At 40.4% G+C, this 26,550-nt stretch overlaps 1 protein-coding gene across 5 annotated transcripts in view; it reads left to right on the top strand.

The window, feature by feature from the left end:
• The window catches only part of clcn3 (chloride channel 3), a 218,904-nt gene that overhangs the window by 137,573 nt on the left and 54,781 nt on the right, over nucleotides 1-26,550 (top strand). For all 5 annotated transcript variants that reach the window (XM_059974104.1, XM_059974101.1, XM_059974102.1 and 2 more), the window contains 6 exons: nucleotides 1,681-1,838; nucleotides 4,089-4,188; nucleotides 6,603-6,790; nucleotides 9,310-9,432; nucleotides 12,061-12,267; nucleotides 21,472-21,552. In XM_059974104.1, coding sequence (XP_059830087.1) covers nucleotides 1,681-1,838; nucleotides 4,089-4,188; nucleotides 6,603-6,790; nucleotides 9,310-9,432; nucleotides 12,061-12,267; nucleotides 21,472-21,552 — 857 coding nt within the window. The remainder of the gene's footprint in view (nucleotides 1-1,680; nucleotides 1,839-4,088; nucleotides 4,189-6,602; nucleotides 6,791-9,309; nucleotides 9,433-12,060; nucleotides 12,268-21,471; nucleotides 21,553-26,550) is intronic.

Below are 26,550 nucleotides of genomic sequence, written 5' to 3'. Positions count from 1 at the left end.
ATCTTGCCATGAAAACTTGTGATGATCAGTCAAGTAGACCTGTGGATTGGCAGCAGAAAATTTCTCACCTGCTAGTTTTATTCATAGTATACCATCTTGAAACCAGAAGATACCAGGATGGCCAGCTGCTTATTTTGGTCCACAAAATATCACTTGCTGTTCAATGTTCTAAAGCTCGATAAAACATCCAAGTTGAACAAATATTGGGCAAAACTGATTGTGTCTCATATGTCCTGAAATGCAGAAGTTGGTACTGGAAATAGGAAGTTATTGGTTTCACTGCCCAGGGCTTGGTACATGCGCATATATGAAGGGAAGTATTACCTGATAAGAAATAAGAAACATGAGAAACAGGAGCAGGAGTCAGCCATCTATCCTGTTGAGCCTGCTCTGCCATTCAGTAAGGTCATGGCTGATCTGGCCATGGACTCCTCTGCACCTAGTCACTTTTTCCCATAACCCTTAATTTGCCTACTATGCAAAAATCTAACCAACCCTGTCTTAAATATATTTACTGAGGTAGCCTCCACTGCTTCATTGGGCAGGGACTTCCACCGATTCACCACTCTCTGGGAAAAGCAGTTCCTCCTCATCTCCGTCCGAAATCTACTCCCCCAAATCTTGAGGCTACATCCCTTCGTTCTAGACTTACCTACCAGTGGAAACAACATTCCTGCCTCTATCTTATCTATTCCTTTTATAATTTTATGTTTCAATAAAATCTCCTCTCATTTTTCTGAACTCCAGCGAGTACAGTCCCAGGCGATTCATGCTCTACTCATAGTCAATCTCCCTCAGCTCTGGAATCAACCTGATGAACCTCCTCTGCACTGCCTCCAAAATCAGTAATATTCAGTCAAATATTCCTGCTCAAGATCTAGTCCTTTCCATTTGGACCTGGTGTGGGAGAATGGTTTTAGTGACTATTAGTACAAAATGTGGTGTGTATGTATCTTGCTGAAGGGCCCATTTCTTACCTGTACAGCTCTGACATGGCAGTAGGAAGTGGTACCCATTGTTTGCCTGACTATTATCATATGACAATTTTAATGATAATTTTTCAATGTTAAAAGATGAGTGCGGTTGTATTTGTACGTGGTTGAAAGTGTTGGCCAGAGGGCATTTATTATCAATGTATGCATATTATATGCAGCCTTAAGATTCGTCTCCTTGCAGGCAGCCACAAAACAAAGAAACCCAGTAGGACACATTTAAATAAAGAGACTTTCAAGCAACCAATATGCAAAAAAAAAATTGTGCAAAAGACAAAAACAAGCAAACAACTGAAGTTCACGAAAGAGAGTCCACAGTCACAAAGCCTGTCATCACCAATCTCCTTTGAGCGCTACTAACTTCTTATTTCAGCTGCTTCTGCTTTAAGCTTTGCTGCACATCCCATCTCCTAAACTGTTGATTGGTGGGTGTGGGGAGCAGAGGCAATAAAATGATAATCGTCTATTAATGCTCTGCTTCTTAATTGGGAGGATGTTGGATGTGTTTAGCAAATTATGGAAGGTTATTATTGTCATTGGATTAAACTGTAGTGAAATTACAAATACAGTAAATTTTCAAATATAGTAATGTCCAATTGTTTCCAGGACCATTCTCAATTTTTAAAAAATCTTACTGTTGATTGCTTAGATTGAGTTTAATATGAATTTGTGTTTTTTGTTGTTGAAGGTGTCAATTATACCATGACAAATGGAGGCGGTATTAATAGCACAACACACTTACTGGACCTTTTGGATGAACCTATACCGGGCGTTGGAACATATGATGATTTCCATACCATTGACTGGGTGCGAGAGAAGTGCAAGGACCGGGAAAGGCACAGAAAGGTGGGTGTAGTTAGTCATTTCACATTAAATAGTGGAGGTGCGAAAAAATCGCTAATTTAGGAATCAGTGGCAATCCTAACCTGCTCATTTAATTGGGATCAGAAAATATTCAGCAGGACATGTACTGGTGAGAGAGGTTCAAAGCTGTTTCTGGGTGATGAACTTTTCAGGCTCTGGTCAAAGATCATTGACCTGAAATGTTAGTGTATTTTCTGTCCATAGTTGCTACCTGGTCTGTTGAGTATTTGCAGCACCTTCTGATCTTATTTTGGATTAGAGTCAAATGAAGAGGATCAGTAATTAAATTATTACTGTCTGAAACAGGTGACCAATAAAGGTGTCCCAAAGAAGAGTCAGTTTTGATTTTGAAACCGTCAAATGTCACTTTATCAGTTTTTTTTGTATCTCCGAGAGGCAGAATGCTATAGGATATTATGGTGATACTGACGTTCTACGAGACCTTGTCATCCAATTCCACTGTCCTGTTCTTTCCTCAGCCCTGAAACTTTCCCTATTCAGTTCTCTTTGTAAATCATTGTTAAAGCTGCTTTTGCTGTAATTTTGGCAGCGTGCCCCAGGCCTTAACAATCTGCTGCAAAATTCAAAGAATAACTTGTGTTTGCATCACCTCAGTTTTTCTTTACCAATTGTCTTGTTTCTGTGTTCTGTTTATTGTTCCTTCTACCCTGGAAGTAGTTTCTCTATATTTAGTCCTTCAAAACCATTCAAGAGAACAGTGAACACCTGTAAGAAATCAATTATTGATCTTCTCTGGTCTAAGGCAACAAACATAGCTTATACTGACATAACGAAAAAGTGGTGTTCTTTATCCCTGGCCTCTGGCTTCATCACCTTTTTATGTATGATGTTATGTTTTGTAATTCCAAAAAAACTAATTGAAAGAAAAACACAGGACCCAGGATACGTTTTGTCTACTTAGTTTTTCTAAGTGACATGCTCACAAATGACATGCTGCTGAAATGATCTACAGTGTTCACGTGCTTACATATAACTCATAATTAATTATGCAAACAAACAAAGAATGCTTAATTAAATGTATTTAAAATATTACTCAAATATTACTGAAATATTAAATATGCTACTCTTTGAGTCTCACTTAAAAGTGAATAGAATGACAAAATGCCATTGGATATTATGGTGGTGCTGAAGTTCTGCGAGAGCTTGTCGTCTACTTCCACTGTCCTGATCTTTCCTCAGTACTGTCCAGTTCTTTCCTCTGCATCCCTGGATCAATTACTTTAAATTAATGGTCCCTGCTTCTGAACAATGTTGAAATAAATAGTTTTCTTCCAACATCCATGCTACTTTAGCCTATAATAATTTTATAGATCTTAACTTCCTCTCCTTAAACCTCGTTTATGATATCTCATGGGGGGGGGGGGGAGAACAAGTCCACCCTATCCAATCTCTCCCCACAACTAAATTCCTTCAATCGTTTGAATCTCCTCTACACAAGCAGCATTTTTTATTTTTGTTTGAGATATCTAGCACCTGCAGTTACTTCTGTTTCAGTTTCATTGAGCATAACCATGTTAGACTTCATAGATTAATCTTCATCCTTAATGATGATGATTTGCACTGTACCTTAATTTTTTATTAAATTGCCTGGCTTGGAGATTAAGCTGACTGTCCTGTTTTCGTAAATTATGGTACAGCATGTCTTGTTCCCCGTTTCTCTGGCACCATTTAAATCTGAACTTGCATCCCTCTATCCTTCCAACAGCACCATCAAGTCGGCTGGCACTCTTGAGTTTTCTTTCACATCTATGCCAGAAGTTATAATTCTACCGAGCTTACATTGTAATCACCTTCTTTAAATCTGCTTTCTCAGCAGGTTAATAGTCATTAACAGTGCATCTTCAAATTTGGTAAAGCAAGGAAGGACAGAATTGTAATAATACCTTTATAGCTATGATAATCTTTGTGACAGTGTTTGATGTATGTGGCTTACCTAAGATTGACGAAGCTTAAATTGTTGATCATTACTTTTGGCAGAATAAGTAATGTTTTAGAACACTTCTGAGATGCAGGTTAAGCATCATTACTATTTTGTTTATCACTTTAACATTGATTTTGGTTCCTATTTTAAAGTTGCACTATGAATACTAAGATGTTCAGAGTGATCAGGATTCAGTGCAATATTTAGTGACCTCTGAAGGAAAGCTAATTATTTTTTTGACAGCTTGTTTCTGAGTGTAGTGTATTATTCAACACTTCTTTTTATTGCAGATTACTAGCAAGAAGAAAGATTCTGTGTGGGAGTTTGTAAAAAGTTTATACGATGCCTGGTCTGGATGGCTGGTTGTAACATTGACTGGTTTGGCATCAGGTAAAGCAGTGAACACAACATCATTATCAATTGTGCACCTATCTGAGGGAGGTGTGGAATGAGCTTCCAGCGAAAGTGCTGGACGTGGGTTTGATTTCAACATTTAAGGGAAGTTTAAATGGGTACATGGATGGGAGGGGTGTGGATCCTTCTACCAACTTCCTTTGGCAGTTTGTTCCATAAACCCAACACAACCCTCTGTTGAAAAGCTTGTTTTCAGATCCCATTTTAACGCTTTCCCCTCTCTCGAACGTATGCCCTCCAGCTTTTAGACTACCTTACCTGAGAAAACACAGTGGCCATCCATCTTATCAATGTCCCTCATAATTTTATAAACCTCTGTAAGATCATCCCTCGGGTTCTTTCACTCCAGAGAACATGGTCATAGCCTGTCCAGTCTGATCTTTCAACATGGGTCTTCTAGTCTTGACAACAACCTTGTGAATTTTTTCTGCTCCCTTTCTGGGTTAATCACATTCTTCTGTGGAACGGCGACCAGAGCTGCAAACAATAATCCAAATACAGACTGGCCAATCTATCGATCAGCTGGAATATGTATACCATATATTTTCTTCATAACCCTGTCTACCTGAGCTACTACTTTCAAGGAACTATGTACTTTATAAATGTGAGAAAATTTGCAGATGCTGGAAATCTAGTGCACCACACACAAAATGCTGGAGGAACTCGGTACCAGCAGTAACTTTTGAAATGAATAAGCAGTCGATGTTTTGGGCCGCGATCCTTCTGCAGATCTGGAAAGGAAGGGGTAAAACTATGTACTTGTACCCCAGTGTCTCTTCGGTTCTATAGCACATGGTCAGAGCCCTCTCTTCACTGTGTACCTCCTGCCCTAGATGATCTTTGAAAGTGTTGCGTATGTTTGTCGAGTTAAAGTCATCTGCCATTTCTTTGTTTACTATCCCAGTTGATCTAGATCCTGTTGTAACCTTAAACAACTTTCTTCCATTGTCCATGGCATAACCAATCTTGGTGTCATCTGCAAAATTACCAATCGTTCCACTTGCATTTGATTGCATACTTTGGCATATATGACAAATAACACTAGACTGATCCCTGATTGGTACCGATTACAGGCCTCCAATCTGTAAAGCAGCCCTCTATTTTCACCATCTGACTTGACCCAATTTTGTTTCCAATTGATGATGGAAGATGTAATGTTAAAATTGTACAAGGCATTGGTAAGGCCAAATTTGGAATATTATGTACATTTCTGGTCACCTAATTATAGGAAAGATATCAATAAATTAGAGAGAGTGCCGAGACGATTTACTAAGATGTTAGCTGGGTTTCAGCAATTAAGTTACAGAGAAAGGTTGAACAAGTTAGGGCTCTATTCATTGGAGCGTAGAAGGTTGAGGGGGGATTTGATCGAGGTATTTAAAATTTTGAGAGGGATAGATAGAGTTGACGTGAATAGGCTGTTTCCATTGAGAGTAGGGGAGATTCAAACGAGAGGACATGATTTGAGAGTTAGGCGGCAGAAGTTACGAGGGGGTATTTCTTTACTCAGAGAGTGATAGCTGTGTGGAATGAGCTTCCTGTAGAAGTAGTAGAGGCCAGTTCAGTTGTGTCATTTAAGATAAAATTGGATAGGTATATGGACAGGAAAGGAGTGGAGGGTTATGGGCTGAGTGCGGGTAGGTGGGACTAGGTGAGATTAAGAGTTCGGCACGGACTAGGAGGGCCGAGATGGCCTGTTTCCGTGCTGTGATTGTTATATGGTTATAAGAGAATGAAGATGCTGTGTTCTCTAGAGAAAGAGAGAGGGGAAAAAACAAAATGCTGATGGAATTGAGCAAGTCAGACAGAATCTGCAGTGGAAAATAAACAGTTCACAAAAATACAACTGCAGATGCTGTGGATCAAAGAGTACGTACACAATGCTGGAAGAACTCAGCAGGTCAGGCAGCATCCGTGAGAAAAGAGTAGCCAACGTTTCGGGTCGAGACCCTTCATCAGGACTAACTGAAAGGAGAGATAGTTCCTGATGAAGGGTCTCGACCTAAAATGTTGACTACTCTTTTCTCACGGAAAATAAACAGTTAATGGTTCAGATCAAGATGCTTAATGTGTACTGATTTATTGGACTCAATCATGTATTTCAGTGCAGCAACTGTACGTCCTATGTTAAAGGAGTTAAGTAAATGAAATTCTAACTTGTGAAAGGTAGAATGATACATTGTTGGCAAATATAGCATCTTGGTTTTCCTTCTGTGGGGCAAACTTGAGGGTGAATGGCTTAAGTTCCTTTTATTTTGTACCATGAAAAGTCTTGAGTCTGACAAGAATGAGATAATGCAATAAACAATGTACTGTGAATAAATCATTGATTCGTCTTAAATTGAAGAACATTGACAACTAAAGGTTTGATTTCATCTGACAAATTCCAGGTGCCCTGGCTGGTTTAATAGATATTGCTGCAGACTGGATGACTGATTTAAAGGAAGGCATATGTCTGAGTGCATTGTGGTTCAATCATGAACAGTGCTGCTGGGGATCAAGTGAGACAACGTTTGAAGCGAGAAACAAATGTCCTCAATGGAAAACGTGGGCCGAATTAATAATTGGACAGGCAGATGTAAGTAGGTCCACTTCTATCAAAGTGCATGACCATATACTTTCCAACCCTGTATTCCATCTGGCACTTCTTTGCCCATTCTCCTAACCTCTTCTGTAGCACTTCTGCTTCCTCAAAACTACCTGCCCCTCCACCAATCTTCGTATCATCCACAAACTTGGCCACAGTGCCATCAGTTCTGCCATCCAATACATCTCATAGACATTCTAGAAATTTCCCCTCTTGGGATCCAGCTCCAACCTGATTTTCCCAATCTACCTGCATTTTGAAATCCCCCATGGGCATTAGCATTGCCCTTTTAGTATGCATTTCTATCTCCTGTTATAATTTGTAGACCACATCTGTTTGGAGGTCTATATATAATTCCCATAAGTCATTTTACCTTTGCATTTTCTTAGCTCTACCCACAATGATTTTATACCTTCTGATCCACTTTGTTTCCAATGATTTGAGTTCATTTTTTACCAACAGTCACTTCACTCTTTCGGCCTACCTGTCTGACCGTTCGTTATAATATATAGCTCCCAGCTATAGTCTTCTTTCAGCCACAATTCAGTGAATCCCACTACATCATGCATGCCAATCTATAACTGTGCTACAGGTTCATCTATCTGTAATCTGTAACTGTGTGCCTTCAACAATAACATCTTCAGTCCTGTATTCATCACCTGTTATGATTTTTGGTCCCTTTTACATTCCCACTCGTCCTACTCACTGCAATTTTGCCCTATCATCACTTTGTTCTTGCTAGCAGTCTCACTACACACTGCCTCTGTTTGTAAACCAACCACCTCATCCTCCGCCCTAGCACTTCGCTTCCATCCCCTGCCAAAATTATTTAACCTCTCCCAAACAGGCCTTGCAAACCTGCCCTCAAGGATATTGGTTCTCTTCGGGTTCAGGTGTAACCCATTTTTTTGTACAGGTCGCACCTTCCTCAGAAGAGATCCCAAAGATCCAGAAATCCGAAGCTCTACCCCCTGCACTAGTTCCTGAGCCACGCATTCACCTGCCAAATCATCCCATTCTCACCCTCACAGGCACGTGGCACAGGCAGCAGGCAGCAATCCAAAGATTAGTACCCAGTAGGTCCTGCTTTTCAGCTTTCTACTTGGCTCCCTAAAATCTCTCTTCAGGCCCTCCTCTCCTTTCCTACTTAATTATTGGTGCCAATATGCATCAAGGCTTCAGGCTGCTCACCCTCCCCCTTTTAGAATGCCATAGACCCGATCTGAGACATCCCTGACCCTGGCACCTTTGAGGCAACATACCATCTGGGTGTCTCTGGTGTCCACAGAATCTCGTTTCTATTCCTCTTAACTATGGAATTTCCTGTAACCACTCTTCACCTTCTTTCTCTCCTGAGCTTCAGTGCCAGAGACCTGGTCACTGCAGCTCCCAAGTCTGTAGGTCCCCCCCCCCCCCCCCCAATAGTATCCAAAGTGGTGAATATTTATTTTTGAGGGGAATGGCTACAGATGTACTCTACATTGGCTGTCCATTTCCCTTCTCATGCCAGTCACCCAGATACCTGCCTCCTGCAACCTAAGGGTGGCTACTCCTGTAGCTCCTACCTATCACTTGGTCAGTCTCCCATAACAGCCGAAGGTAATCAAGCTGCAGCTCTCTGCACAGTATGCAGTTGTGGTTATCTGGAAGACTGGAGGTCTCCCAGAATCCTCACATCTCACACACAGAACAAAACACAGCCCGGAGCCAATCTCACTGCACTGACTGTAACCTAACAGACAAAGAGTGAAAAATAAAGATGAATCATGGCTGAGGTAAGCAGTTAGACTAGTCTTTCAGACAAGGAGTTCAATGCCATAATGGTAATGTGCATAGAATAGACATTTAATAAGTTACCCAACCCACCAGCAGGTGCCCCTCTGTTATCCTTTCTTCATTTAAAAATAGCTGGAGGGTTCAACAAACATTTGATTTTATCCCAATTTTTGGTGCTATTTTAACCTCTAATGCAGCCCCAACCCACCTGTTTTTCTGAGTTATGTTCTAATCCAAAATAATGCATTTAATAATGTTGCCATTTCTTATTTCTCCTATAATTTGTCCTGCCTATAGGAGCCAGATTTACTTTATAATTTACTAAACATGCTTTTCAATTTTAACAACTTTTCTGTATGCCTAGTTTCATATTTCTTCTTTTTGTTTTTGGCTTAATTTTTCCTGACTTTTTAAACTGTCTCATTCCTGGTGCCAACTGCTAATGTTTTATATCTGTTGATTAAATCAAGTAATACTCTTAATACCTCTAGTTAGTTATACTGGTATTAAAAGAAATCAGTTGATTTTGAAAGCAAAATTATATATATTTTTTTAAAAAGAGAGCTATTTGAGGGTGTTTGTTCTGCTGTTGGCAGTGTTTGACCTGAAAACCTGATGCCTGATGGTGATCACATGCCTGAAAGAGGAGTGAACACTGAGATAAAAGATGTATGAGTATAAGTTTCTCTAATGCTTGCAACCCTTAATCAGATTTTCAATGGAATGTTTTCCAGGGTCCGGGTTCTTATATAATGAACTACATTATGTACATCTTCTGGGCCTTGGGATTTGGCTTCCTGGCTGTTTCTTTAGTGAAGGTGTTTGCTCCCTATGCCTGCGGCTCTGGAATTCCAGAGGTGAGGTTTGAGAATTTTTAAAAAGTGCTTTAACAATGTTATTTATTTTGACCATCATTATCATATCTACACACCCTTATTTCTGCAATTAAACCAATAAAGTTGCTGGAAATGGGTGACTGGTCTGCAACACCCAGGGATTCGCAGCCTGAGGTCTACGGACCCCTTGGTTAATGGTAGGGGTCCATAACATTTAAAAAGCCCTGGTATATCCGGACAACTGATGTTTTACCCATAGGAGCCATGATGTGTTGTCAGATTATATGGACATAAAAGGTTCTGGCATGGACTGTCAAAATTGATTGTTGGAGGATCAGGGGTGGGGGGGGGGAGGACATCAATTGCCAAGAATAATGTCTCCCAGAAGAAGTAAATTAACAGACAACAAAGAGATTCCTGAACAATGAAGAAGAGATGAAAACCTCTTTGAACAGTTATTCTGTACCTAACTTCTGAATTCCATTGATAAAAATAGAATAACCATACTCTCCTTAGTATGTCAGACATGATATTGACTGCACTTTGACAAGTGACAATATGGCACATTTTTTATAAAACAAATGTAGTTTGTTTTCTACATATAGTTGTGTATTAAGAGAAGTGAAATAGCATCTTGATTGAATGCTGACCATAATTTATTGTTGTCAAAATTAGCTAGTTTAAAATGTCTGAGTTCTTTAAAGTATATTAATTCATCCATGAAGAACATCTACCATTCTTCCCACTGTGGCATCCAATTTACAGTAAGCAGGGTTACCACACAGAGCAGGTATATTCAGCTCACTTTGTACATTATGGTTATATTTTCCCTGTCTTTGCCTAAGTCCTTCATAACTTTAAATACATACAAATTGCCTAATGTCAGTTTGCATCAGTCACTGTGTATGAAAAAGCATTCCTGATACAAGACCCAAGACTTTAGCTTTAACCTTGATTCCTATTCTTACATGAGCTAATGGTTAATTAATGTTGAAGTAGGATATCAAACTTCCCAAATGCTTCGCTATGCCATTGTAACTGGTACTTTTTTTTTAATAAATGCTTTCAAAGAATATACAATATAATTTGGAACTAAGAACCATTTAAATGTCTTATAGAGTTTCACAATTAATCCTATTCCCTCGTCTGCAGCCCTATTCCTTCTAGTGCCTATCAGTTTCTTCCCTAATTTAGGAGCAGAATTAGGCTATTTGGCCCATCGAGTCTGCTCCACCATTCCAATATGGCTGATTTATTATCCCTCTCAAACTCATTCTCCTGCCTTCTCACCATAACTGTCGGCACCCTTATTAATGAGGACCATAAGGCAAAGGAGCAGAACTAGGCCCCTTGAGCCTGCTCTGCCATTCCATCATGGCTGAATTTATTCCACCACACTCACTTGCAGTGAGCGATAGATCATAACCGGCCTCTGAATTTAGAAGTGCAGTTTCTCCTTGCTTTTCTCTTTTATTTCCAGAATATGAAATCTGAGCTTGCTAGTTTTTGAACTCACTAATACTGTGAACAGCTTTTCTCCATTTATACTATGATCTTGTGCTCCTCTACCATATTTCTCTCAACCTTCATTGCTCCAAGGAGGCTTCTTCAATCTTATTGTTGAAATCTTAATTCTGAGAGCCATTCTATTAAATCTTTTCTGCACCTTTTCAGGTGACAAAGTTGAATACAATATTCTAGCTGAGGTCTTACAAGTGCTTTATAAAGGTTCATTTTAACTTACCTGCTTTTTTTAATCTGTCTGTATTTATAAAAGTTAGGGTCTTGTCTGCTCTACTCTCTCAAAAGTATTTAATGTATTTAATTGACCAATCCCTGTATAGGAACAAACTGAAAGTTGCACGGTGTTCAAAATAAAAGGTGATTTATTAAAAACTGGTGTGCACCAGACCAGCCAAAGTTGATCTACCTGAGCATGAATTTGGTACAGCTTTTCCATTTTCACTTGACAAGATTACCAGTAAATCTACATTTTGATAACCGAATGGTGACTACAGAATGACTTAATTAAGGAACTAAGTCCTGATGGGCGAATAGAATGATTACCAACAGCTGAAACAGCAAATCCAATTTTTCTATCGCACAGTTCTGTATTTGTCAACGTGGAGCATGGAATTGTCAACGTCAACATGTAAATCTGGTGGAAGCAAAGAATGTTGGGTATGGGAGGAGTGTGGGACAAGTGGCAGAGGAGGAGTGCCTGAGCAGGGGGTGGCACAGGTGTAGATAGTCCCAGCCCTGAGGCACCAGACAAGGCCATTTGATCTAGTTAATTGCCTTATTGATCATTACAGAATATCTCTTGATGCTTCCTATTCTCTCCCCTCTCTATTCCCATTTTCCCAACATGATTCCCTTCTCACTGCCCCCTTCATATTCTCAGTCCACAATAGAGACCCACGTCAGAACCAGGTTTATCATTACTCACATAAGTCATGAATTTGTTTTGCTATTTGTTGGCAGTAGTACAGTGAAATAAGGGTTAATGCCCATACACTCCTAGGTTCTTTCGTTCCTTTTCTTTCTTTGGAACTTTGTGTTCGGTCACTATTGTCACTTTCTATCACAGCATATCACTTCACACTTTTTAATCCAAGGCTAAATGCTATGTATGTTTCTCTTTTACAGATTAAAACTATTCTTAGTGGCTTCATCATCCGAGGCTACCTTGGCAAATGGACCTTGCTAATTAAAACAATCACTCTGGTTTTGGCTGTGGCTTCTGGACTGAGTTTGGGGAAAGAGGGTCCCCTTGTTCATGTTGCCTGTTGCTGTGGAAATATCTTCTCCTATTTATTCCCAAAATACAACAAAAATGAAGCAAAGAAGCGGGAGGTATGTTTCCTGAAGTACTTTTCTCACTTTAAATTGGAGATCTTTCTCTTTCAGATGTTTGACAGCCTTCTAGTGTTTACTTTGTTTGCCATCATCTTAATGGTATGTATGTCTTTTAATGAGTTTTCTACCTTGATTAGAAGTCAGTTATATTTACTGTAGCACTAGTGGCTCTAAATCTGCCCTGCTGTTTATGTTCACTGACCACACTATTTCTTTCCTTTCTCTGGCCATGTGGGTCTGATCCTCCAGGCCTTGTTGACACATCAATCCCATGAAGTGGAGCAATCTACAAGCAGCAACGAGGCCTTGGAAGGTGGCGTTTAATGACTTTTTCCACAGACTCTTCTTGTCAAATTTTTTTTAAGCTGTTAAAACAATCTCTGATAACCAAAAAATATTAATTTGTTAAAGGAATTTTAAAACATCTTCTAAATGTAGTTAAGTGATAGAATTTTAGTGTAACACATTTGACAAGACTGGGTCTGCAGAGTGGACTGGTTTAGAAGGTTAAGGCAAAAGGAATGCGAGGTATGTTGTCAGAGTGGGTGTAAAGTTGGCCTGTTGCTAGGAGATAGATAGTAAAATGGATAGGTATTCATCTGAGAGGAACACTGTAACAGGTGGTGTACTCCAGAGATCTGTGCAGAGACCTTTGCTTATAAGACCATAAGACATAGAAGCAGAATTGGGACATTTAGCCCATTGAATCTGCTCTGCCATTCAATCATGGCTGATCCTTTTTTCCCTCCTCAGCCCCACTTCCCAGCCTTCTCCCTGTAATCTTTGATGCCATGTTCGATCAAGAACCTATCAAGCCCTGCCTTAAATACAGCCAACAAACTAGCCTCCACAGCTGCCTCTGGTAATAAATTCCACAAATTCACCACCCTCTGGCTAAAGAAATTTCTCTGTATATCTGTTTTAAATGGACACCCTTTTTTTCTGAGGCTGTGCCCTCTTGCCCTAGACTGCCCCACCATGGGAAGCATCCTTTCCATATCTACTCTGTTTAGGCCTTACATTATTCAAGAAATTTCAATGAGATCCCCCCTCATCCTTCTAAATTCCAGTGAATATAGGCCCATTATCAAACGTTCCTCATGTGTTTCTTTCCTGGAATCATCTTTCTGAACCCTCTCCAGTGCCAGCACATCCTTTCTTAGATGAGGAGACCAAAGCTGTTCACAATACCTCAAGGTAAAGCTTCAGCATCACATCCCCGCTCTTGTATTCTAAACAGCTGGAAATGAATGCTAACATTGCATTTGTCTTCTCCACCACTGACTACCTGCAAGTTAACCTTTAGAGTGTTCTGCGCAACGACTCCCAAGCCACTTTGTATCTCAGATTCCAGGATTTTCTCCCCATTTAGAAAGTAGTCTGCACATTTATTTCTACTACCAAAGTGCATGACCATGAATTTTCCAACATTGTATTTCATTTGCCACCTTCTTGCCCATTCTCCTACTCTCCTGTAATACAATGGGTTCATAACCTTCTAAGCAGCCTCATTAGTGGTACCTTTTCAGAGGCCTTCTGAAAATCCAAATTTACAACATCCCCGGGTCTGTAATTTTCTTTCTGCTGGCTTCTTCCTTTCTTGGAGTACTGTGACATTTGCAATTTGCCAGTCCTTTGGCACCATGCCAAATGATGTTTGAAAGATCATTACTGATACCTCCGCAATCTCTACTGCTACCTCTTTCAGAACTCTAGGGTGCAGTTCTTCTGGTCCAGGTGACTTGTGTACCCTTGGGTCTTTCAGCTTTTTGAGCACCATGGCAGCATGTTGCCACCCATACTGGACCCTCTACAATTCGCCTACTGATACAGCTGATCAACAGACGATGCAATAGCCACAGCTCTACACACCGTCCTTGCACATCTGGAGAAGAGGGATGCTTATGTGAGAATGCTGTTCTTGGACTACAGTTCAGCATTCAACATCATAATTCCCTCCAGGCTCGACAAGAAGCTCAGAGAACCTGCCTTGTGAAGCTGGATCCTGGACTTCTTGTCAGATTGCCGGCAGGTGGTAAGAATGGGCTTCCTCACCTCTACCCCTCTGACCCTCAACACAGATGTTCCTCAGGGCTCTGTACTAAGCCCCCTCCTTCACTCTCTGTGTACCCATAACTGTGTGCCCCCCACAGCTCCAATATGCTAATTAAATTTGCTGACGATACTGGATTTATTGGCCTTAAATAATAACAAGGCAGCCTACAGAGAAGTCATCACCCTGACACAGTGGTGTCAAGAAAACAACCTCTCCCTCAATGTCGCAAAATCAAAGGAGCTGGTTGTGGACCACAGGAGGAATGGAGACAGGCTAATCCCTATTGACGTCAATGGATCTGGTGTTGAGAGGGTGAACAGCTTTAATTTCTGCGGTATGAACATCACCAAAGATCTCACGTGGTCTGTACACATTGGCTGTGTGGTGAAAAAGGCACAACAGCGCCTCTTTCATCTCAGATGGTTGAAGAAGTTTCATATGGGCCCCCAATCCTAACAACTTTCTTTTGGGGCACAATTGAGAGCATCCTGACTGGCTGCATCATTGCCTGGTCTGGGAACTGTACTTCCCTCAATCCCAGGACTCTGCAGTGAGTGGTACGGACAGCCCAACTCATGTGTGGATATGAACTTACCACTATTCAGGACATTTACAAAGACAAGTTGTGTATAAAAGGTCTGGAGGATCACTGGAGACCCGAGTTACCCCAATCACAAACTCTTCCAGCTGCACCCATCTGGGAAACAGTACCACAGCATAAAAGCCAGGACCAACAGGCTGTGAGACAGCTTCTTCCACCAAGCCATCAGACTGATTAATTCATGCTGACAGAACTGTATTTCTATGTTATATTGCCAATCCTATTGTACATACTATTTATTATAAATTGCGCATTGTACATTTAGATGGAGACATAATGTAAAGATTTTTACTCATGTATATGAAGGATGCAAGTAATAATGTCAATTCAGTTCAACCTGCCCTCTTGTAATAGTAACTGCACTCAATTCTCTTCCCGCACACCCTTCAACATGTGGCACACTGTTAGTGTCTTCTGCAGTGAAGACTGATGCAAGATACTCAATTAGTTCATCTGCCATCTCCTTATCCCCTGTTATTACTTCTCTGGGCCTCATTTTCTAGTAGTGCTATGTCCACTCTCATCTCTCTTTTATATTTTACATACTCAAGAGCTTTTACTATCAGTTTGATATTATTTGCTAGCTTGCTTTCATGTTTCATCTTTTCCCTCTAATGATTCTTTTAGTTGCTCTCCATAGGTTTTTAAAAGCTTCCCAATCCTCTGTCTTCCTACCAATTTCTGCTTTGTTGTATGCTCTCTGTTTTGCTTTTACGTTAACTTTGGCTTCCCTTGTCAGCCACGGTTGTACTGTTTTACCATTTGAGTATTTCTTTGTTTTTGGAATACATTTATCCTGCACTTCCCTCATTTTGTCTAGAAATGCAAGCCATTGCTGCTCTGCTATCATCCCTGCCAGCGTCTCCTTCCAATTTACTTTGGCCAACTCCTCTCATATTACTGTAATTTCGTTTACTCCATTGAAATACAGTACTGCTATGTCAGACTTTACTTTCTCTCTATCAGTTTTCAAATTGAACTCAATTATATTGTGCAAACACGAAGAAATCTGCAGATGCTGGAAATTCAAACAACACACACAAAATGCTGGTGGAAAACAGCAGGCCAGGCAGCATCTATAAGAAGAAGCACTGTCGACGTTTCGGGCCGAGACCCTTCGTCAGGACTTCTCAGCCCAAAACATCGACAGTGCTTCTCCTTATAGATGCTGCCTGGCCTGCTGTGTTCCACCAGCATTTTGTGTGTCAATTATATTGTGATCACTGCCTTTCAATGGTTCCTTTACCTGAAGCTCCTTAATCACCCCTGGTTGATTACATAACACTTAATCCAGTATAGCTGATCCCGCAGTAGGCTCAATGACAAACTGCTCTAAAAAGCCATTTCAGAGGCATTCAACAAACTCGCTCTCTTGAGATCCATTACCAACCTGATTTTCCCAATTGACGTACATGTTGAAATCTACTATGACTTTCATAACCTTGCCCTTTTGACACACCTTTTCTATTTACCATTGTAATCTGTGGTCCATATCCCAGTTGCTGTTGGGAGGCCTGTATATAATTGCCGTGAGGGTCCTTTTACTTTTGCAGTTTCTTAGCTTAACCTACAAGGAGTCAACATCTTCTGATCCAATGTCATATTTTTCTACTGATTTGATGCCATTCTTTACCAGCAGAGCCATGCCACCCCTCTGCCTACCTTCCTATCCCTCCGATACAGTGTGTAACTTTGGACATTCAGTTCCCAACTACAACCATCCTTCAGCCACGATTCCGTGATGGGCACAATATCATACCCGACAATCTGTAAAGGTGCAACAAGATCATCGACCTTATTTCTTACACTGTGTACTGAGATATAACAAATTGAGTAGTGTACTTGCTGCTTTTATTGGTGTGCGTCCCTAATGCACTGATACTCCCCTTGCTGGCTGCAATTTTGTGCTATCATCTGCCCACCCTTCCTGACAAGTCTGACTGCACGCTATCTTTGCATTTTTACCTTCCGTTCTATCCTGTCCCTTCACTCCAGTTTTCAACCCCCTGCCAAATTAGTTGAAACCCTCCCCAACAGCTCTAACAAACTTGCCCATGAGAATGTTGGTCCCCCTTGGGTCCTGGTGCAACCAGGTTTGTAATGGCAAGGATGAAGATGTAGGTAGCACGATAAGTACGTTTGCAGACAACATGCAAAGAAGGTTGTCTAAGGGTTATAATAGGTCAATAGCTGGAAGATTGGGTGAAGCCATGGCGGTTGGATTTAATTCAGACAGAGTGCACCTTGGGAAGTCAAACTCTATCAAACATAAAGAGTAAACGTGAGGGATCATTACAAAAACAAGTGGCCAACACTGGAATCAAAGCAACAGCAAGTAAGTTGTTCAGGCTGTGAAGTTAGAGTGACAAATAAGGGTGAAATACAAAAAATATGACAATACTATCAGATAAAAGAAGGTGATAGAGGGTTGTGAGAAATACTATCTGAGACTTATGATCAATGGATTGCCTTGGGTCCAACAATACTGTACAGAGGTGTAATTTTTTTTATTGTATCTGTGCATATACTTAGGCATATGGCAGTAAACTTGACTTTGACTAAAGCTTTAGTACTTCAGGGAAATTTTCTTTTAAAAACAGTAAAGAATCTGCAGGAAGGAGTCAACGTGTTGAGCAGCATCTAGGGAGATATTTCAGGTCAAGCCCTTGCACCAGGACACTGGAGATGGTCAATATATAGAGGAAAAGAGGGGTGGTAAGACAGGAGTCTGAGATAATTGGTCTACTGAGGAGGGATAGATGATGGGCAGGTTTTGTCAGTTATGTGAGGGGAGTGGGGTAAAGTTTGAAAACAAGTGGAAGGTGAAGGATAGATGGAGGAAGACAGAGAACCCGCCCAGCTAACTGCCTGGAAATGTTCAGAGGGTATGTCTCTGCCCAGGTGGCTGTGGAAAAAGAACATACTGTGTTCTCAGATAACATACAGTACAAGTACTTTGAGACCATGGGGATAATTACCATCCTTAATAAGGATGGGAATGTGTCAATTCAGTTACGCTAGTCGATCTGCTGCCTTTTGTTGGTAATGTGGTTGTACAATAGTACTGAGGTGGTTTGAATTTATAATAAATGTATTTTTGTTTTAAAAAAAAAGAAAAATGAGGCAGAATGAACAAGATGGGGGAGGGAAATATGAAGGCTGGAGACGATTGCTGGAAGGAGATAGGCAGTATCACAAAGGCCGAATGGAATCTGATAAAGAGCTGTTGGTGGTAACCGTTAGTGCAGAGGTGACTGTCAGTTGGAACCAGAACCAGATGTGGATGGGTTAAGAGGCTGAAAATCTAAGAGTGAAATGGAAGTAATGTGGATGGAGCCAACAGGTCAAAGACAAATATGAGAGGACCGAAAGAGGATCAGAAAGAGAGAAAGAAAGGGGAATGGGAGAAAGAGCCCATTGAAGAGAGGGGTTACTTGCAAATGGAAAATTCAGTGTTCAAGTATTGTAGACTATGCAGACAGAATATTTGTTCCAGGTTCCACCATCTGCAGCTTCCCCAGTTTCTTTTCATTTACAAACTAGTCCTCATTTCCCCTCTATTCTGTACATTATCCAAGTTCAATAAGGTTCTTTCACATCTAACTCTTCCCTCCCACATAGCCCTCCATTTTTATTTCATCCATGGAGATTTCATATGTGAACTTCCATTTCTCCAAGGGATATTTTTGCAGTCAGGAACACTATGTAAATTCAAGTTGTTCTAATGGCATTGCGAGTTATTATTTAGGACTGGTATTTGCTGGCATCTTTGGTGGTGCTTCTTCCTCAGTAATTGTGAACATATACAAGGACATTAGGTACAAAAATAAAATCTTTTTTTCAGGATAGAGCAACAAAATAGTCACAAGTAAATGGTTTGAAATATTCTACTTGCTGGACAGTAATTCCATGAAAAACTGCTAGCCAGCTGCATTGAATGATTCAGCTTGCTCTTCACATTCAGTGCTTGTGTACTGCACCAAAGAAGTGAGGGAAGTGCTAGAGTTCATCTGACCCTCCTGCTCCACCAGTGGACAGCACTCAGTAGTGCTGAGCTTTGACACCATACTCATTATATATAATACATCTCAATTCATTTGAGAAAGGTCACTGATACGGACTGAAAAAGCTGCAAGGGAGTGGTTTGGCACTCAAAACAAAATTACTAATTTTAATGTAGAATCACAGCATGGAAATGGCAACTCTCCACCCACTTTAGCCATGTCTTCAACAGTGCAGTAAACCTGTAACCCTTCAATGCTCTTCCAATTCAAGTTCCTTTCTAACTGTCCTTTAAACAATATAACTGTATCTGTCTGTGCAGCCTCATCTGGCAGCTCTTTCCAGACAACCACTAATGTATTAAAAAAAGCATACCCCTCAGATCTCCTTTAAATTTCTCCTTTCTTTCCTTAAAACTATACCCTGTATTTCGAGATGTCCCTGCACCAGAAACAGAAGACTCAGACTGTCATCATATTTGTGCCCTTCATAATTTTTCTCCCTGGCCTCGTATTCTATTGGGAATAAGCACAGCCTTCCAATCTCTTATAACTAAAGTCCTCCATTCCAGTAACATCCTCATGAATCCTTCTGCATTCTTTCTATTAGTACCATGTCCTTCTTTTGTAGTGACAAGAACTGCATGTAATAATTTGATTGTGTAATGTAGTATCAACACAATTGCCAAATTCCCATAACATTAATTTTTTATTAGTTTCCTAAATATAATTTTCAAAATTCTGAGTTTGTTTATTATCAAACTATGTACATGTCACCCTGATGTTTATTTTCTCGCAGGCATTCAAAATACATCAAAGAAATAGAAAAAAAATTTTGAAAAACTGCATGCAAACAATGACTAGCAACCAATGTGCAAAGAAGTCATACTGTATAAATACAAAAAAGCAAATAATAACTATAACATGTAAATATATAATATAAGAATATGAGTTTGGTCCTTCAACATGAGTCTGTAGGTTGTGGAGTCATTTCAGTGTTGAGGTGAAATAATCCACACTGGTTCAGGAGCCTGATGGTTGTAGAGTAAATCCATGGTATACTTCCTCTGACAAAACTTAATATAATTTCTTGAATGAAAACATAAGATATTATCTAAAGTCTGGGTAGAAAAACAGAGGATCTGATGTGATCATTGACATTAGCTCTCCTTCACAGATGCCGCCTGATCTTACTGATTTCTGGTAAGATGGCAGTGCACACAGACTCAGCGGCCTCTCTGGGTCCAACCAATGGTGTAACTGTTCGTTCTTCAGGTTTTTTCTACTATTTCTGGATATTAAGAACATAAAGTACTACAGGTTTACCCCACTAGCGAGCTGCTGGATAGTGATGGAGCTGGGCTTGTTGATTGTCTTGGGCATTTTTATTGTGATTATAAGACCCTGTTGCACATTGGTAAAGTTGAACACTGCATGTCTAGTTCACTGGCTCATCGATGAGACTGACGGTGGGCGGAGCTGTGTTGCCTTGATTATTGCCTCCTGCAATTGGGCCGCATATTGGCACCTCCCAGGAAAGGAGACGCTGGAGGTGGTATGGGAGAGAACAGAGGCCTCTATGGACCTGCTGAAATCTGTGTGAGGTTGGGGGCTGGCTTCTCCTGTCAATGCTGCCTTCCAGTGTAGGTTGTGCCTCATTGGCCTAAAAATGGATGATTTGGAGTTGGTGACTATAGAAGTTGACTGGCTAATGTCTTTTGATGGGTTTTTTTTATGGACTTGCAAGATATAATCAGGAAGGTTTCTCCTTAGAGACTCATTCTGAAGGTCATTGAATTGAAAGTAAATTACTAACCTGGTTAGGAAGTTATACAAGCTACAGAAGGCAGTTGTGATAATGGCCAGATGTGATTCACAGTGTTGCATTGGAATCTGTCTTAAGACCTCAGCTGTACATGTAGAAGACAGGCTGGATTGTATTCATCTACTGCTTCACGAGGGTGTGATAGGAACTGCTACTTGTTTGTTCTTGCAGAAGTGTGCCTCTCATGCACCGTCAATCTACAGGCCAGGACACAGGCACTTGGGATATATTATTATTCTGCTATCATGTGCTCTGTGTGTGACTGTTGGTGTTGTGTTTTGCACCTTGGCTCTGGAGGAACACTGTTTCCTTTGGCTGTATTCAGAGGTGTGGCTGAATGATAATTAAACTTGACCTTGCAGCATTTTCTTTTTTTCTCTGATTCCCAATGCCGGCCACATTTTGCTTTTGCATTATTGTACCTAAGATTACTCTTGCTTGCTGAAACAGCTTTGTTTTTTTGTAAACCAAATCATTCACCGAAGTATTAATTAATTAAAATGAAGATTTTCCTTGTTTTTCTCCATAACTTTATGTATAATTTTGTCAGTAGCAAAAACAGTAGATGACATTAACTTGGTAACATTTGACTGCCAAGTGAGAAACAAGTATGCCAAATACTGTAATTTTCCTTTTGAACTTGGCCTAACTGTTTTAATGTTATTAAAAAATTCTTCATAAATCACATATGCTTACAGACTGCCATTTCTTCTCATAGGTATTATCTGCAGCATCAGCCGCGGGTGTCTCTGTGGCTTTTGGCGCTCCGATTGGCGGTGTCCTTTTTAGCTTGGAAGAGGTAATGAACATTTGCTCTTCACTTATCAGTTCCAGTCTGCTTCAGGCATGTTGCAGTAATAAATGTAGGCAGCTGAAATGCAGTTTCACCTTGTGTAGCTCTTGGGAAACAGAGTTGCAGTCTAATTTCTGAAATGTGGAAGGAAATACTATTTCCTTCACTACTGGCAAGGTTTGGAGTGCAACCTTTATAAACAGAACAATTTCAGGCAGTGCATTCACACTTTCTAATGTGTGCTCAATCTTCACAACATCTGCACATGTGAATGAAAGGGTGTTCAGAGCATAAATTTTGTCGCAGTCTTATTGTCTTAGCCTTTGCATCAGTGTGTGTAATGGAAGAAAACTGTTTGTGTCCTGAACTCAAGGACACAGGAAAATAGGAGCAGGAGTAAGCCACGATGTTCCTCTAGCCTTCTCTGCTATATTGATATGCGCAGGTCACAACGTACAAACAAATCTAATATGAAGGCCAGGGCAAACACGAGGAAATCTGCAGATGCTGGAAATTCAAACACCACGCAAAAAATGCTGGTGGAACACAGCAGGCCAGGCAGCATCAAAAAGGAGAAGCGCTGTCGACGTTTTGGGCTGTGACCCTTCATCAGGACTGGCGAAGTCTTGACGAAGGGTCTCGGCCCGAAACGTCGACAGTGCTTCTCCTTATAGATGCTGCCTGGCCTGCTGTGTTCCACCGGCATTTTGTGTGTGTTGTTTGAAGGCCAGGGATTTAAAAAAATACAATAGATTTTCTGTAATTAATAAAATTACATTGAAGAGAAGTGAATGTAAAGAAGCAGATGTTTTTAATGGTTAAGTGAAAATATTGCAGATAACCCACAATAAGAACTATACATATTACTATTATTTATGAAATATAAGAAAGGAAAGACAAGGATTGGATTCTAGTTAATGTAACATCTAAAGCTAGAAAATAGAACCTGTAATTAAGATTAACTAAACACCATGAAAGTTTTCTGCTGACTGAAGAGAGCCAGCATGCATATATGAAGTGCCTCATTGGCCTAAAAATTGATGATTTGGAGTTGGTGACTATAGAAGTTGACTGGCTAATGTCTTTGGATGGGTTTTTTTTATGGACTTGCAAGATATAATCAGGAAGACTTCTCCTTAGAGACTCATTCTGAAGGTCATTGAATTGAAAGTAAATTACTAACCTGGTTAGGAAATTATACAAGCTACAGAAGGCGGTTGTGATAATGGCCAGATGTGATTCACAGTGTTGCATTGGAATCTGTCTTAAGACCTCAGCTGTACATGTAGACAACCTTGATGGGTTGGACAAAAAGCCTGATAGAGGGAAGAATTAAATTATGACATTTTAAGAGATTGGATGGCTGAGAAAAACTATGGAAAATAGATTTCAAAGTAATTAAATACCAGGCCATCAGATAAGGTTGTAAAAAGGAGCGATCAGTATAGATTCTAAATAGTGTAAAGCTAGAACTGTTGGAGCTGTAAATAGTTAATGTGCATAGGTCATTAAAATGTGATGGATGACCATAGGAAATGATCAAAAAAGCCAATGAATTGCAGGTCTTTATGTATAATGAAATACAATATGGTGATGAAGTTCATTTGTAGCTTTAAAATTTTCAATTTACATTTGGGTACTCTTTTATATAAAAAACACTTCTGTAAATATACATTGGTCTTGAAAAAGAGTGCAACGTACATTTACTCAGACCATTCTAGTTGTATTGGATCTCTGTTTACTTTCAGATCCTTAAGGTTCTTCTGGAAGTCAGTAATAATGAGGGGTCCTAATTCTAAGATTTCCAGTTTATTTTAAAATACAAATAAACGCACAAAGAGCTGAGAAATGACGCTGGGAGATGAATACAAAAGATAGAAAAGAAGCCAGGATGGCACCTCTGAAAATCCATCACTTTTATAATACGATGAGGAAAATTCCTTAGATAGGAATAAACTAGCTAAAAAGACTGCATAGTTAAAACAGTTACATCACATGGGTAATGTGCTAATACTTAGCCAATGAGAATAGTGATAAACCATTAGTTTAGCTGCCAGTGAGTGGCCAAGAACCACCACATATGGTGAAAAATACATTTGTTGAAAAGTACAAATCTTATAAAAAGGATTATTAAAAATAATGGTTTCCAACAGGTGCCAAGGACAAAAATAATTGGTTAATCTAATCAAAGATGACAATTGAAAGAAGATATGAAATGATTTTTTTCTACTGGTGGTTGAGTCTTCCACCAGTGGATCATATTTTACAACTTAGTTCCAAGCCTTTCAAGTTGAGGAATGCTTGAACTTGTAACGGATGCTGAAAGTTTGCTTCACTTTTGCACAAACAGTTGATGCTTGAGCTAATCAATAAGATTGTTTTTGTTAATTAATCCGGTTGAGAATCATGAGATACAAGATGTATGAAGCTTGCTCACAAATCATCTATCTTCTCATTGAATGGATTTCAGAAGTAGAAGGGTTAGGTGCCCACCCTTCTACTTCTGTGATCCAGTGTAATATGTGAAAAGAAGAAGTAAAAAACAGAAACAGAACAGATATTAGAAGAGCAACCAGAATTTAAAAAACCCTGTGAATTTTCTTGTGGAAACATTTTTCATTTTTGCCAGGACCATTGTGTTCCAAATCTCATCACAACCTTAGTCTAAATGTTGACAGAAAAACTAAGGTCCAGGTGACAGTGACTACACTTGACATGTGACTGAATGCAGTATCAAATAAGTCAATGAGGAAATAATTCAATGACCGCAGTCACACCCAGCACAGAGAAAGGTGGTTATGGTTCATGGCTGTGAGTCACCTCAGCCCCAACATGTTCCTGCAGGGAGTGTCCTCGGCCTATCCCTCTTTACTGATTTCATCAGTGGCTTTCATTCCATCAGAGATGGAACTGATTGCATGGTATTTAATTACATTTGCAATTGTTCACCAAATGAAGTAGTGTACGTATATCTGCAGGTAGCAGTAACAAGATATCATTCAAGTGTCAACTGATAAAGTGGGAAGTTTAAGAGCACTATGAAAGATAGTCTGACCACTTTTCCTTGACATTCAATAAGATCACCATCATCGAGTTCCCCACCAGTCTGTATATGTATGTACGGTGAGTGACTCATCTCTTGACCTTCGAAGCCTTTCCACAGGAGGCAAGTAAAGAGCATGACATATCTCAGAATGTTTTCAAAAACACTCAAGTTCAAAGCCACCCAGAACAAAGCAACATAGCTGATTGGTAGCGCAGTACTGCTCTAAACATTCATTCCCTCCATGACTGGTAGTTGCTAGCTGCAGTTTGACCATTCGGTGACAGTTTGACAGTTCGGTGCAGACTCGAGGGGCCGAATGGTCTACTTCTGCACCTATTGTCTGTTGTCTATTGTCATTTGTAAAATGTACCAGTTCCTCACTCAGACTAATCCAAAACCACCATAGAATACTACAGCACAGTACAGGCCCTTCAGCCCTCTTTGTTGTGCCAACCCATATAATCCTTTAAAAAAGTACTAAACTTACACTACCCCATAACCCTCTTTTTTTTTTCTTTCATCCATGTGCCTGTCCAAGAGGCTCTTAAATACTCCTAATGTTTTAGCCTCCACCACCATCCCCGGTGAGTCATTCCAGGCACTCACAACCCTCTGTGTGGGGAAAAAAAAACAAAAAAAAACCTACCCCTGATGTCTCCGCTAAACTTCCCTCCCTTAATTTTGTACATATGCACTCTGGTGTTTGCTATTGGTGCCTGGGAAACAGGTACTGACTATCCACCCTATCTATGCCTCTCATAATCTTGTAGACCTCGATAGTCCCCTCTCATTCCTCTACGCTCCAAAGAGTAAAGTCCCAGCTCTGCTATCCTACATATGACTTGTTCTCCAAACCAGGCAACATCCTGGTAAACCCTCTCCATAGCTTCCACATCCTTCCTATAATGAGGTGACCAGAACCTCATTATAGAACTTCCTATGCCATAACCGGTGCCACAACGTCTCGAGCTCATTGGAACCACTTCAGGGCACACACTACCTTCCTTTTGAAATGTGCCATTGTAGCTTCATTGCTGTGTGGTCTTAAGTCTAAAAACTCTTTTGTTAACAGCAGCAGTGTTCTGTGTGCCTCACTGCTGCCATTCCACGGTCTGTCAGGGAAGGCCGTTAAGTTTTAGCCTGTTCATTGATATCTCCATTCCAAACTAAATAAATATACGGAAAGTATCTGATTGCCTCCATTGCTCAGGGTCGATCATGGTTATTGTGTCTAATCTGTCTGCATGATATGCAGGCCAGGGCAGTATGAGATGGAGAACAAGCTACTGACTATGCAGCAGGCTCCCCCTCGCCACACAGCTGATAAATCCAAAGGAATAGTAGAGACCGATATAGTTGGGCACTTGCTACATTGCAAGAGTTGCCAGTTACCCTTAGAGACCCCAGCTCCAGATTTTTCCTTGGGTTTATTCCCAAAGTCTTCCCTATGAGTGAGTATAACTGCAAGGCAGCACAGGTTTGAGATCAGAGTTTTCTGCCAACAACACCTGGCGAGCACCATCTACCTGAAGCGACTAGCTTTAAGGCACCAGAAACCTGCCTTTGCCCCTCTCTTGTCAATAGAAATGGTTCCACTGGACTTGTTTGTCAGGGCTATTTGAGATGCACGCCTTTGAGAGCATTTAGTAGATAGTGTGAGCTTTTTGCTACTTACCCTCTTCTTCCCCCCCCCCCCCACTATCAGCTATTTTTAAAGAACAATGAAAAACTACTGACAAGGAAAGACAAATGGTTCATAAATGTAAAAAAACACAAAATGCTGGCAGAACTCAGCAGGCCAGACAGCATCTATGGGAGGAGGTAGTGACGATGTTTCGGGCCGAAACCCGAAGGGACCAGACGGGCCAGACCCGAAATGTCGTCACTACCTCCTCCCATAGATGCTGTCTGGCCTGCTGAGTTCCGCCAGCATTTTGTGTTTTTTTATTTATTTCCAG

Source organism: Hypanus sabinus, chromosome 7 (assembly GCF_030144855.1).
Source record: "Hypanus sabinus isolate sHypSab1 chromosome 7, sHypSab1.hap1, whole genome shotgun sequence".
Classification (NCBI taxonomy): domain Eukaryota; kingdom Metazoa; phylum Chordata; class Chondrichthyes; order Myliobatiformes; family Dasyatidae; genus Hypanus; species Hypanus sabinus.
This window is presented reverse-complemented; position numbering and strand designations above follow the sequence as displayed.